The following is a 15,450-nucleotide window of genomic DNA, read 5'->3' as shown; positions in this document are numbered from 1 at the left end:
GTAAAAACCCGATTCGACGCTTCCGTTGCGGAATCCCAACAATCGATACCGGATCCACAGCAGTCGGTATAGGAGCGGGTTACGGATTCTCGAGATCCGCTACCGGGGCGAGTACTGGATTCCCAACTGCATTTGGTATATTAGAAATAGGATTAAATGTTTTGGAAAGGCATATCATATTCGGTGTACAAGTTATTTTTTTAGAAATGAGATAAATCACCTCGTAGGTGAAATCTACTGCTTTCCTAGCTTATAGATGTCAAGATTATTTAAGGAGGCAAAAATCCAATTCCTATTTTTTAATCACAACTAAAACTTTTTATACCAGATATGTGATTATTGAGTAATTTATTCTGATATTAAAATAGGATCTTAAGGTCTTATTTCAGATGAGGCCTAAAATGGCAAACTAGTACATTAAGGTAGCGTTTGGTTCGGAAACAGAGGGGAATAAGTTCTTGTTTTCCCCTTTGTTCTCAAATTTTATGTTTGGTACTCGGGAACAATTGTTTCCGGATTTCTGGAACAAGTTGATATAAGGTTGGAATTGCTGTTCTACCTTCTTTCTGGAACAAATTTGTTCTTTTATGAGAACAAGATTAACTAAAGTCTAAATTTAATTTTAATAATAGCAAATTATTAATTAATTTAACTAATATTTTTAAATCATTATTTATTACTTTAATAATTAAATAATTAATTATTTATTTATTTATAATTAATAATTAATAATATTTATTATTATTTATTAATAATTACTATCCTTAATAATTAGATAATCGATTGTATTATTAATTTATTATTTATAATTAATTATTAATAATTATTAATTAGACAATCGCTATTATTATTAATTTATTATTTATAATTAATTAATGATAATTAATAATAATTATTATTATTTATTAATAATTATTAATAATTATTATTATTTATAATTAATTTTTAATAATTAATTTATTATCTATTTTTAAGTAATATTTTGATGCTAATTAATTACATAATATAATCTTAATTTCAAATTATAACTTTTATTCCTCTTGTTCCAATCTAACCATCCAAACACCATTTATCTTATTCCTAGGAACAATCCAATTTTCATCTAAACGCAAAATTGGTCTAATTCTTGCTTATACCTGAACTTGTACCTATCCGTGGAACAATTAGTTCTTACTTATACCCGAACCAAATGCAACCTAATATTCACATTTTTCACTACTCTGCTGGGTTCTTTAGCCAAAATTGAAGTTTTAGGGCCTGTTTGGGTACTCTGAGTAATAATCCAACTTATAATATATTTTTGGGTTAATTACACCGGTAGTCCCCAACCTTTCACCAATTTTCACTTGAGTCTCCAACTTTTTTTTTTTACAATTGAGTCCCTAAGCTTTTAATTTTATTATAATTAGGTCCCAACCATTAAACAAACAGTTAAAATTAACGGAATCGCCATGTCAGCGCCTATGTGGCAACCTTTTGCATGTCAATTAGGTCCCTAAACTTTGCACATTTTTCATTTTAGTCCCTAAAAAAAAATTCAAAATTTTAAATTTAAATTCAAAAATAATATTAAAATTAAAATTTTAAACTAACGAGAAATTAGAATTTTGAATTTGAATTTAAAACTGAATTAAAATTTTGAATTGAAATTCAAATTTTAAATTTAAATTTTTAATTGAATCTAAATTTTGAATTCAAACTTAAAATTTTGATTTTGATTCTGATATTTCAATTTACATTTAAAATGAAAGTTTTGAAACCGAAGTTTAAATTTAAAACCTGAATTTAAATTTAAAATCATATTCAAAATTTTGATTTTAAATTTTAAATTTGAATTCAAAATTTAAATTTGAATTTAAAGATTTGATTTCAATTCTAAATTTGAATTTAAACTTCGAATTCAAATTCACATTTTGAATTTGAAATTTCAAATCGAAGTTTGAAATTAAATTAGAATTTAGAATTCCAAATGTGAATTTGAATTTAAAATTAAAAATTTAAAATTAAATACAAAATCGGAATTTGAATTCCAATTTAAATTTGAATCCAAAATCAAAATTTAAATTTAAAATTTAAATATTAAATTTAAATTTTTTTTGAATTTATAAATTTAATGGGTTAATTACACCATTGGTCCTCAACCTTTGCACCATTTTTCAATTTGGTCCCCAACCTTTTTTTTTTTTTGCAATCCGCTGACACAGCGCCATCGTGGCGTTGACCTGGCGTCTCCGTGGCGCTAACGTGGAGCTGACGTGGTATTTTTCGTCAATTTTAATAACTATTTAACGGCTGGGACTTAATTGAAATGAAATCAAAAGATTAAGGACTTGATTGCAAAAAAAAAGATCGGGGACCAAATTGAAAAATAGTGTAAAGGTTAGGGACCATTGGTGTAATTAACTCTATATTTTTTACAACTCTGTTTGGATAAGTTTGGAATTGTAAAAGAATTAAAGTAATGGACTCAAAACAGAGTGTTTTTAGGAAAAAAAAAAGTACATAAATCACTCTTTTTTCTTTTTTTTTCTTTTTTTCCTTTTTTTTTTTCAGAGAACTCATCCCACCTCTTTCTTTTTGCCCCGTGCATCCTCCGTCACCTTTTCCTTCCAAACTCTGCTGTCGATACTCACGAGTTCTCCCACTTCGACAACCGAGCACCCCTCCACCTCACCGGCGCCCTCCGTTGCTACCCTCCTCCGCGGCCACCACTGCCCCCTGACCTCCTACTCTTCTTCTTCTTCTTCTCCCTCTACTACCGAGGAGATTGTGACATTTTTTCTCACCGTCGGCTACCACCCCCGTTGCCGCCACCCTCTGGCTCTCCACCGCCGCCACCGCCGCCCCTTAACCTCCTACTCTTCTTCTTCCTCCTCTACTATCTCCTCCTTGAGATTGTGACATTTTTCCTCACTGTCAGCTACCGCCTCCGTTACCGCCACCCTCTACCTTTGCTACCGCTACCCTCCAACCTCCTACTCGTCTTCTTCTTCTACCTTTACTGCCTCCTCGAGATTGTGACGTTTCTCCTTACCGTTGTCTATAAACGCTCCTGTTCCGAGATGGGATATCGGTGAATTTTTCGTGTTGGGTTGTCACGGTAGAGGGTGATGAAGAAAGTGGAAGGGATGGGGATATAGGTGGGTTTTAAGCAAGAAGGAGAAGGTGGTAGGGGTGGGTTTGAACAAGAAAAAGGTCGTGTGGAGGGGATTTCTTTTTTTCACATTAAATTATTTTTTTTCAGAATTGAACCAAGCACTAAAAAACACTGAGTAAAAAAATTATAGAGTTTTAAGGTTCTTGTACCAACCTATTACAGTAAATTATAAAACACTGTTTTAAATTCCTACCGTTGCCGAGCATACGCTTAATATTAACGGAGAACTTTTGTAGGTAGAGACGATACTAGGTATGTTAGGCTAATAGAATATAATCGTAATTTGTCTACATGCCGAATCGGAAGTGTAACGACCTAGCCACCACCACTAGTAACTCATTACAATTAGTATTAGAGCTAATTTGTCAGTCAAAAATATAAGATGGATGTCACATCATCTGATAATCTTAGACTAAAAAATAAGATATAATTAATGAGAATTATTTATAAGGGCTTAGACTCAATAAATTATTAATGCTAGTGGGTAGATTGTTACCAGAAGCATTGTGGTGAAGGGCTGAAGAGGAGGAGCGCCCGCTAACTACACCTTGCATTTTTCAGGGCTTAAATCACTATTCTCATTTGAGATATTTTGTGAATTATTAGGGCCTTGCAGTTAATGGAATTTAATATGTAAATGTGAAATCACCCTCTGTTAAGAAATTATATTACGAAAGTGGAATTCTTGTCCTAAGACAGCATTCGTGTTTGGCTATGCATCTTAAGATTCTATAAAGTATATATTTCTTGTATTTGGTTAGTAGGCTACTATACTATTAATAGCATCAAGTTAATTATCAGTGTTATTAGATTTTCAATCCTTAGATGAAGGGATCGATGTGGGGTTAGGATAATGATAGACTCATCAAATTGAATGGATGGTTAGTTGAATAGTATGATCTAATAGGTGAAAATGATAAAAATGATAGATCTAAAGGTGAAAAATTTAGTAGTACAAATATTTGGTGTTATTAATAGTATAGTAGCCGAACTCTGATGAATTATTAATGGTGACGTTGGAAATATCACTGGCTTGTGACGATGGTGGTGGTTAAAAAAAAAAAAAATGGCAGTGAGGGCAGTTAAAACGAGAAGTAACAATAATAATAGCAAACTCAGACAGCAGCACCTGAAGGGAAAAGGCGGCCAGGACATATTTGCTGTATAGTCAAATGGCATGTTTTTTCAAGAAAAAGAAATTAAAAAAAATCGGCCGTTACTAAAGTTAGTGAAAAAGAATTTGATGATTGATATTCAAGATCTCAAGTTTGAATTCTACTTGATTCACATTTTCAAGATCTCAAGTTTGATATTCAAGATCTCAAGTTTGAATCCTAATTGATTCACATTTCCAGCTAAATTTATTTTTAAATAAAATAAACGAAGCGGGTAGCGTGTTACCTATCTCTCTAAAAAAAAAAAAAAACAAAAAAAGAAAATCACACGGGGGTTGTCTAGTGACCGAGTCTAAAAATAGGTGAACTTATGAGACTTTTATTAGGGATCTTGAGATTAAAAATATCGATTATTCTTATATCAGCAGTAAAAGATGTAGGGAGACCCGGCCCCTTCAACAATATCCCATTGTGATCTACCTCCCTCAACTTATATTTTATTTTTATTGGTTGAAACTGTCTCAACTTTCAAAATTTTGTGTGAATTTTTAGATTTAATTAATTCAAATACTTTACCAAATTTAGTTTTTAAACAACTTAATTCTAATAAAATAGAAGTCTAGTTTGCTGAGGGAGGTGGTCTTCTATATCGCAGTGCATGATGCCATGTTATTGCGTCTTAAGCCAATTAAACTTCTTATTTTAAGAGAAAAATATAATAACATTTTTGAAGGAAAAAATTACAATGGAATGGATAAATTTCAAAAGCAAATTTGATTAGTTAGAGATATTAATAATGTAGTAGCATTGTAATATTTTAGAATTTAGTAATTGAGGGGTTAGCATTTATATATATATATTTACCAAAATTAAATATTTTTGGAGTGTAGTGCAGTACCGAAAGTTTAATAGGGAGTGCAAAGAAAAGTTCACCAGCAAAACGTACAGTACAGGCAAAACAATCCAAAACAGATATGTACGCACGCTGCCAAACCTCAAAACCACATTTATCACATCTCGCCCTACAAAATTTTGGGTTCTACCGTGACCTACGTTCGTCCGTGACATATACAGACACTTCCCGTTTCGTCCCCACATTGTGTTAAAATTTTGTTAACCCTCTCGTAAACAACGTACCCTTTTATTATTATTATTATTATTATTATTTTCTTTTACCACGACACAAACTCCTCTACCAACGAGTCGAATATGGCGCGCTCCAAATGCGCGCTCAATTGAACCTTTTCCTCGCCGAAGCATCTCCACCGTCCGTTTCTCTCCATCTCACTGATTTCCAATTGCTTCTCCTCCCAGCAGAAGCGGCGCGCGCCGTCGATCGTCCACTCCCTCGCGTACTCCAGTAGCTCGGCCGACGAATTGGTGGTGGCGGAGTCGACGTGCGAGAGGCCCTCGGCGAAGAAGTCCAGCAGAAGCTTCTCGAAGCTTCCGTGGTGGGCCCCCCCGGTGGCCGCCTCGAGGAGCGCGAGTAGGCCCCGCGCCGTTCGCGATCCGGTCGGGCTCCCGACGTCGGTCTCTCCTTCCTCGTCGGAGGCCGCGAAGCGCGATTCCAGGTCGACGGGGTCCAGATCGGCGAGGCTCTCGAACCGTCGGATCTTCTGCAGCAGCTGCAGCTTCGTTCCTGCAGAACGCGTCAGAAACGACGAAGCCAAAATTCGTTAATTTTTAATTTAACCAATCAAACGCAGTTGATTAGCATTCGCATTCTCTATCGCTTAATTTTTTAGAGTATAACAGTTATTTTACACACACTGTGGTATGCTTATTAAGCTTTGTGAATAACAACGGAGTTTTAATTTCGGGCTTTTGGTAAAAGCAGTTGCCTCTGAATAAACGCGAAGAGGGCAGTAAAGATTTGTTTTTCTTAAAAAGAGTCAACACAAACAATCCCAAATCTTTTAGTTATAATTTTGCTTAAACAAATTTAATTTACTTACAAAATGAATATGAGCTTTAGTTCGATCTACAGAATCTTTTGAGATTCATGAATCTCTGAGCAGGAAATGATATTTCGGCCCCTCGTTATATATATATATTTTTTTCGTATATGTGTGTATTGATCTATTCATACCGAGAATGCCAGATGTTGGTAATACATATATGTACACATTTTAATATATTACGTAAATTTATCAACGCGAGAAAAATTTATAAAAAATAACACTGTAAAGCTTTTTCAATGCACCTAAACTACGCATCATGAGATGCCCCAATCATTACGGCCTTTTGCATGCGTCGCCATAATTTCCTTTTGAGTGAAAGTTATGTCCGTAACACTATTGTTAATTAATTCTATCAAATTTAAGGACATGTACAATTTACAAATAATTAAGATGGTCCCCAAACCCATTTATCGCCTATCAGAAACTCCAACTATGGACCTAATTTTCTAACAACCTGGCACTTAACTAACCTCTACATATATTTTTTCAAAAACAACAAATCATATGACCCCTTAAATTTTTTAAAAAATTCATAGATTATTTTCTTTATGGTGTAGCAAAAAATTAAAATATTACACATTTTAGAGGTCTATGCATCAAATTTTTGTTGGAAATTGCTTTATAAAATTAATTATACGACCAAAATATTAAAAAAAACTTCAAATACCATCTCTGTGTTTTCACATTTTTTACTTTGGTACCATATGGTTTCAAATATATCAGTTTAGTACCCCGTGATTTTTTTTTTCTTTTTATTATCCATTCGGCTAATTTTTTTTTGTTAAATTAGCAATAAAGTTAAATATAAAAAGTATTAATAAAGTGAATATTCGATAAATATAATTGGGATATCTAAAGTTTTTTTTATGTAATTTAAAAAAATATTAATGGGGGAGCTGACGAACAGAAAAAAAATAAAATCACAGAATACTAAATTGATAAACTTTAAATGTCAAGATACTAAATTGAGAAATGCATTTTTGGCTTCGTTCCTGAACTTTGCAACGTTCCATTTGGATCCAAACTCTAGTAACTTCTGATTTTTCGTCTATTATTGTTTTTGTAAAAATCTGTTCTATTATTATTTTGTGCATGGGTAACCCTGCAGAATATTAAAGCATGCCTTAATTACAGTGGGACCAACGACAAGGACAAAAAGATAATAGGGGCAAAGGCAAGCAATAGCTTTTACTCTCTCTCCCCCCCTCTCTCTCTCTCTCTCTCTCTCTCTCTCTCTCTCTCTAGGTTGGCCTCAACAGTAAATGCCAGGAAACCAGCGACAAAAACAGAGAAGATTCTGAAGCAACACATGGTCCCAAAAGAACACACACTAACACCCCAACTATAGCACCGACCCTCCGTAGCAAGTAATAAAAGATTTAGTGATTGATACTTGAGGTTTCGAATTCAAATTTTAATTAATTTATATTTTCTTTAAATAAGATAAATAAAAGGAATAGCATACTACCTATTTTTTTTAAAAAAAAAAAAAACCAACTGTAGCTAAGGCGATCTCTATTTCAACTAGCACTAAGGGTTTTATTAAGAAAACTTTTGTGAAGTTTGTTTGAACTTTAATAAATTTTTTTTGTGCTCTTTTTGTGAAGTGATTTTAGTCGCGCATCTTTAAATTCGTAGGATACGACCACTCGATATAATAGAAATTTGATTTGGATTTGATTGGTCGGTTGAAAAGCTGCTTTTTTTTTACCTGCCTCGCAAAAAGCGAAAGCAATAGTGGAACTTGCGAGCCCCCCAGAGCCAGCTAAGAAGATCGTACCGAACTTCAAATTAAAGTAGAGAGATCACGCAAATAGAAAGATAGAAAAGATAAGGGAGAGGACACGTACTCTCGATGTTGGCAAGGGTTTGTTGGAAAGAGGGAGAAGAAGGGGAAGTGGTTGTGGTGGTCGCATCATCATCCTCATCCTCATCCTCATCCTCATCCTCGTAGGGAAAGTCCATCACCGCTACAGGACTTAGCTGCTCCTTCTCCTCCGCCTCCATTTGACACTCCTCCCTTGATTCACTATCCACCCCCTAATTACCCCAAAAAAAAAAAAAATGAAGTTATAATTTGCTTCTTTTTGACGAGTAAATCTAAGAACTAAAACATTTGTAATATGTTATATTCATAATAAGAGAATATAATTTATGAATAAAATATAAAAGCAAAATGCGTGTCAGTATGTCAATGGCAAGGTGCGGCACCTACCAATAATTACTATATATCAATAACACGAACACGAAATTCTTTTAAAATATATATAAAACTTGCATTTTAAAAGGATAGAGGCACGAGTGCGCCCAATAATGCGAGGGAGATTAGTTCCGCTTCGTGGGCGTGAAAGGTACGGAGCGAAACAGGGAAAAGACGAGCACGCGTGGTCGCGGTATCCGCTTTTTACGGAATTATTATATGATTTTTTTTTTTTTCCTCCTCGCTCAAAACAATTGCATAAATGCACGTACGTACAAAATAAAATGATTAAACAAATAAGTAAATATAAAATAAAATAAAAAGATGAGGTGGGGGAAATATGTAAACATGGAGGCATTATTAGCGGTTGGTGGAAGTGGCGTCGATAAAGTAATGCGCCTGAGCAAGTGGAGCAGCTCGAGCTTAAACTAATACACCGTGGACCAGCCCTATATATTTAGTTTTGCGTACCCAACACCTTTTACGCTACACGACAAATTCCACTAACGACACTACGACAGTGGAGAACGAACAGCTTTAATTTTTTTTTTCTCCTGGGGTAAAAAGTTATAATCCTTGTTGATAATGCTCCTAATTTACACTTCTCGTCCTCGAACTATATTACGCTTTTTAAACTTGATTTGTTATAATTTTAACTTCAACTATCTAGATGATTTCAATCAGATTTTTCAATCTAATTTGTATAACACTGTGTCGTTTATATAACAGTAATTACTTATATTGTAACGAGCCTCATAATTTTAAGATCAAAAGGATAATTTCGCGAATAAAAAATTACTACTAATCTTTTTTTTTTTTTGTTATTTTTACAATGCATAATTATGTTAGTTTTTTTCGCGATAAACATGCATGTAACTCTACGCCTACCTCGAGATTAGGACAATAAGCTATATTAAGAATGCATGCACTCGTATCCACGTCTCGGAACTTATAATTTGCGATTTATTAAAGAGTCTAAATTGAATTAGTACCGTCCGAGCTGTTCATTCAATGCGCGAACCAGAACGTGAGTCACTAAACTAGATGAACCTACTATATGGACCGGGTGTACCACGTTATTGGTAGATCACTCTGTCCGTGCGATCTACGCCACTCCTCGTAAATTCAACGGTGGATGGGCGGACGTCCACGGACGACGTGGTGCATCGGGTTCAGGGAATGATTTACTATAGAGCATTACGGTTATGAGCAATGATAGAAGCATTAATTGAATAAAGCGCACCTTCGTGTCTCCGGTGGCCGTCCCCTCCGCACGGACGCCGATGTCGGCGACGGTACAAACCCTAGGGTTAGGGTTAGGGTTAGGGTTAGGGTTAGGGTTAGGGTTTGCGTTTGCGTTAGGGCTCCGCGGCGGCGAGCTATTCTTTGCGGCGGCGGATTCGATCTCGTCGAGGAACTCGGAGCTCCCAATGGAGGAGCTCACGAAATCGGAGCCCGAAGACGAGGAGGAGGACTCGCTCTCCGACGAGCTACCGCAGCTGCTCACCACGGGCGAAGGGCAACCGAACGATCGCCGCTCCTCGATCTCCTCGAACGATCTCAGCCGCACGATGTCCTTCACCCTCACGCTCCGCTTCCGATCCCGCTCCCCCTCCCCCTCCCCCTTCCCCTCCGCATCCTCCGATCGCTTCTTCCAGAAGCTCCCCCTGATCCGCTTCGAGAAGCTTCTGGCGAGGAACCCCTCCCCGCTTCTCCCTTCGGCGGCGGAGAAGGGGAGGAGCTTGAGCTTGATCGCGGCGGAGATCCGCGTGAGCGCGCCCCCCTTCGCCGATCGCGGGCGGTAGAAGGGCTTCCCGGCGCCGCCGCGGAGTTCGGCGGCGAGGAGGTGGCGCACGGTGGCGGCGTCGGCGAGCCGCGGGTAGCAGGGGAACCCGTCGCTCGACTCCGCTTGGGAGTCGATCTCGATCTCCAGGTAATCCTTCAACATCAGCGGCTTCTCCGCCATTCTCTTCACAATCTTCGGTAGGAACCTAAACAAATCGATTAGGGTTTCCAAGTGTGAGGGTGTGGGCTCAGGGAGTGGATTTAATTAGGGGGGATTCGGAGAAGGGGAACAAGACGAAGGGGAGACGCAACTTCTGAGGCGGAGATCTCCATTAAAATATAGTAGCAATATACATATAGAGGAAGAGGAAGAGGAAGAGGAAGAAGAAGAGGGGTAAATTATATAGACTCCTTAAATTTTAAGAGGGAGCAGGCGCACGGATGCTTCCTATGTACTACTCGCAATAAGTAGAAGTAACCCATCCCATGGCCTTGCGGTTGTTTTTAATACCTTAGAGGGAGGGAGCTTCCAGAGTATGGGAATCGAGGAGTATTGAATCGAATAAACAATTAATAAATTGTTTAAACGGGAGAATGATCTGAGAGTCGCCACGTAGGATTATTGGACTCGACGGTGACTCGCATGTCGCCACGTAGACCGTTTTTAAAATTTCTTTTTTTTTTTCTCTTTCGTTTTGACTCCATATTTAAAAAAACTGTTATTTTCATCGTTGCCTTTTTAATTATAACACATATTTTTTGAATGCACGTATGGTCTTAAGCAAGGGGGGTTAAAGAGAGGAGAAGGGGAAAGTAGGGAGGAGGGGAGAGTTGCAGTGTGGGCCCCCTCGAGGGCGTGAAAATTTAGACGGTGATTCGAAAATTTGAATTTGTCGCGAAGCTGGAGAGGTGGGAAGAAAACAGTCTAGAATATATCAATTATATTACCAGTAAACTTAGCTGAAAATGTGAATCAATTAAAATTCAAACTTAGATCTTGAATATCAATCATCAAATTCTTTGTCACTTACTCTAGAAACGATCGGTTATGATATAAGTGTTATAATATAGATTTTTTCGTAGCGGGAGGGACACATGGCGTTAGGGAGGTGGGGGAGACAAGTGACCAGTGGGTGAAAGAAGTGTGGCGATTTGGAGGGGAGGGGGGGATCCGATGTTTGCATTGATGGGGAGAGGGGGCCGCGGCGGCCGTGTCGGCGTCGCTTCCAAACATTACAGCGCCAGTAGCGCCGTTGATCCGCTACGTGGCATGGCGTACCAACACAGCGTCAGGCGCACGCGTAGTATAATCACTAGGTACACGTGTCACTATCTTGTAACTCTTTTGCTTTGATAAAAAAAAAAGAGAATATTTTAACTTCAAATTTTAAATTAAAGTGCCATTAATTGGCTCAAATATATTAAACAAATTAAAAAGCTGGATAGTAAAATTAAATTTCTGAAAGATTAGATAATCGGTTAAAAATGGTCCAAATTTATAAGAGTTTTAAGTTTTACTTTCTCCGCGAACCTTTTCTTTTGTTGTTGTTAGATCCCTAAATATTGTCTTTTGTTTTAATTAGGTTTTTATCATCCAAATCTTTATTAATTTTGATAAAATAGTCTAAGACAACTTTTATAAAACTTGAAAAATGTTTTGCTTATAAACAAACTGCATAATATTTTACAAATTGTATAGTATAGTGGTCGGATTTGAATCTCGAAATTATAAATCATACTTACCTTCTCTTGATTTGCATTTTTATTAAAAAATACCGCTGTATATGCTAGTTTGTAAAGTATTATATTATAAAATTTGTTTGTAAATATAACATTACTTATAAAGCTTCGCCTACTTTTATAGATCACAATCGTAGCTCTCAATCAATTCAGTACTAATTTCTCTAGTTTCGAAAGAGTTAGATAGCATTTCCAGCTCGATGTTAAGAATGCCAAATACTTCAACAGAGCCAGCCAGTAGGTATCATGTGTAAAGCCGAGATGGTCATAGATGCATAGAAAAATATAGAGGATAATGAAATTAAGCTTGATACAATGGCGTGCAAGTGATAGAAGAGGTAGGGGACCAAAGTGAAAAGCTTTGAAAAGATTAGAAACCACTAGTGCAATTAATCTAATGGTTAAGGATTACTCAACAAAAAGTAAAAAGTTGGGAATCAAAATAAAAAATTAGGTAAATAAAAGGTGCAATTAATTCCAAGAGAAAATACTATTGATACACTCTATAGTGAGGTATACAATTAATTCTAAAAAAATCTCTATTTGTAACTTTGGGGACGATGAGTTAGTGCAATAGGAATATATTACTTCTGTTTTCGTAGGAAAATAATAGTTGAGCATATTGCAATAATTCAATTATAGTATAATTTTTATTTATTTCGTAAATAATGAGTTTTTAAAATACAAAATATAAAAGCAGTTAGCCTCAATAATTTGTTTACGCTTATTTGTCATGATATAGAAGGCATCTGTTGTATTATTCAGAGTCATTTAACGTTATTAGACTAAAAAAAAATTAAAATTGAAATATATGGAATTATAAATATATTTTTTGTTTTTTTGGTGGAACAACAATATCCATCCACCATGGAAACAACCGGGTACATCCCCTCAAGTGAAAACCCCAAAAAAAACAAAAAAAAAAATCCTTTTCTCTCCATGATCGCGTGGGTTGATGCTTCTCGAAAAATCCTATTAATACTCTTGTTTGGTGAAGTGAACAAATCGTACTAAGATTCGTACCTCTTTATCATGCATTTTGATTGACTTAATCATGAAGAGAATGAGGAGATGATTGATTTTTACGCACAGTGATTAGTCCATCGTGCACTATTCAGCATTTGGATCATCCTGTGCCACTTGCTATGTTTAACAAACCCTTCTCTTTTTTTTTTATAAAAAAAAAAAAAAAAACCCTTTTTTGTTATATCCACCGACACTTTTGTAACAATTTGAGCTCGATGATTGATATAATTTATAGGATTAATTTCATACAGGTCATTTTAAATATAATAAATGGTAAATAAATATATTCCTACAAAATTTAATTTTTATATATTATTTCTATAAAAGTTCAAATATTTTAAAATATATTTATCTGATTTGTTGCTGTTAAAACTGTTTATATTTTTAGTTTTGCTATCACAAATATGCCCCTCAAAAAATTATAACAGTATAACATAAGAGAGCTAAAAATGTCAAAACTAACTAGGGTTAAGTATTTAACTTATGGTTAACTTAATTTTTCTAACGAATTCTAATGGCAGGAATTATATTTGAAAACATCAAAATTTTGTAAGGACGATATATGAAATTTGAACTTTGTAGGAATATATTTGTCATTTATTATATTTACAGGACTCTACGGAGTCCTGTATGAAATTAACCCTATTTTATAATATAGATTGACTTTTCTAGCTTACTTTAATTGTGACCGAGTAGAGAAAATTGTTTTAATATTTTATCATTAATAGTCTCGTTCAAGTTTGAACTCTGAGAGATTTTGATAAATTAAATGTGGAAATAAATTTATAAAAGAAAATTGAATAAAACTAAAAATCCATAAAGTGGGGATATTGTATATTTACACTTCAAAACACTAAAATATCTTATATATTCTTATAAAATTTGAAAACTTACAAACATATCACTAAAGTAGGGGTCAAAAACACACTATATTTTCGTAAATTATTTTGTATTTATCATGATCAACAACAACAACGCTCAATCGAAGTGGCGAGATCAAGCAATCAAGCTCTACCGCTTTTCATTGGTAAATCAACTTCGTTTTCTTCCATAATATTTTTGAAATAAAAATATATAGAATTTACCTGAACTATGAACCGTTTTAAGCCAATAATCGAACTCTTCCTTAACTTTTGATATTCCTGCTTATTTTTTCAATTTGTTTAATTTGAGTCAGTCAATAACAGTTTGTCTATAATATTTGAATGTATCATTTATCTTTACATGTTTAGTAAGTATACTTCATATAATTTTCGCAACTATAATTAGCTTAAATTTTAAAGTTGAAATATCGTTGACCGACTCAAATCAAACAAATTGAAAAGTTAGGTCGTAAAATTAAATTTTAAGAGATTATATATATAGCCGACGCAAAGTAATTCATAATTCAGGCAGGTTTTGCATGTACTTTACCTATATTTAATTACTGGCTTTAAACGAAGCGGCGAGAAGGACAAGGACAAAATAGTTAGGGATCTATCTCAATTTGTTTGGACACAATCTGAACTGCATGGAAATACAATGTATGGATCCATCTGGCAAAGTCAACAACAAATGAAGCAATTATTAATCTTTGGAGTCCACAATGTGTCAAAATTTAAGGATTATGGATCCACGTGAAACAAAAGAAAACAATAATCATTTGAACCTTCATGTGCTCTTTCTTTCTCAACCTGATAGGGTGGGTGTTGAACTGTTGATGTCTCGATCTCTCTCGCCCTGAATTTTTGTTTGCTAGAGAAGTCCAAGCACTGAGCCCAGGTTGGAATGTTGTCTTCTTCTTTGTTTGTATTCTCCTGTTTTCTTTTGCATGATCATGCATTTGATCCACATCCTTCCCTCTTTTTTCCCTTTTTTTTTTTTTTTTTCTTTTTTACGTCCTCAGAGAGAGACTGTTTGGTTGCTTGAAAAAGTATGAAGAAAAATTTGAGACTGTTTGGTTTTTTCAAAAAAATATGAAAAAAAATTTGACTGTTTGGTTTCTTAAAAAAGTATGAAAAAAATTTAAGACTGTTTAGTTGCTTGAAAAAGTAAGAAAAAAATTTGAGACTCTTTGCTTTTTTTGAAAAAGTATGAAAAAATAAAATTTTTCAGAGAAAATTCTTTTTTATGTTTTCTGGCCTCTTGGTTCAAAAAAAAAAAAAAACTATTTTCGAAAGTTTTTTTTTACAAATTTTATTGAAAATTAGTTTTTTGTTCTACCGTTTTTTTTTAAAGGAAACGAAAACACTATTTTCTCATAAAATTTGAAAAAAAAATCTTTATATAAAAAAATAGTTTAACTCGGAATCAAACACATGGAAAAACTGAAAAGAGAGTTTCATAGAAAACATTTTTCCTAGAAATTTTTTTTTTCATATTTTTTTCGAGTAACTAAACAGCCCCCTTAGTTGTTATCTCTGAATCTCCATTATGAACATCATTTCCAAAAAAAAAAAAAAACTCTTAGTTGTTAATTGCAGTCCC

General features: G+C 34.7%; 1 protein-coding gene across 1 annotated transcript; it reads right to left on the bottom strand.

The window, feature by feature from the left end:
• LOC109714401 lies at positions 5,177 to 10,790 on the bottom strand. Its single transcript, XM_020239012.1, has 3 exons — positions 9,677 to 10,790; positions 8,084 to 8,273; positions 5,177 to 5,911 (listed from the first exon to the last, which is right to left on the bottom strand). Exons 1-3 carry the CDS (start codon positions 10,397 to 10,399, stop codon positions 5,445 to 5,447), a joined length of 1,380 nt encoding a protein of 459 aa, XP_020094601.1. The 5' UTR covers positions 10,400 to 10,790; the 3' UTR covers positions 5,177 to 5,444.

The sequence above is a fragment of the Ananas comosus genome, linkage group 8, assembly GCF_001540865.1.
Source record: "Ananas comosus cultivar F153 linkage group 8, ASM154086v1, whole genome shotgun sequence".
NCBI classification, from domain to species: Eukaryota; Viridiplantae; Streptophyta; class Magnoliopsida; order Poales; family Bromeliaceae; genus Ananas; species Ananas comosus.
The sequence above is the reverse complement of the archived record's forward strand: the minus strand, read 5'-3'. Positions and strand labels throughout refer to the sequence as shown.

Excerpts from the sequence above, each read along its gene's own strand:
- LOC109714401 (XM_020239012.1), bottom strand. The coding sequence starts at position 10,399 with ATGGCGGAGAAGCCGCTGATGTTGAAGGATTACCTGGAGATCGAGATC. Across the intron at positions 8,274-9,676 it reads CGGCCACCGGAGACACGAAG|GGGGTGGATAGTGAATCAAG; the intron begins GTGCGCTTTATT and ends TGGGGTAATTAG. Across the intron at positions 5,912-8,083 it reads AACCCTTGCCAACATCGAGA|GAACGAAGCTGCAGCTGCTG; the intron begins GTACGTGTCCTC and ends CGCGTTCTGCAG.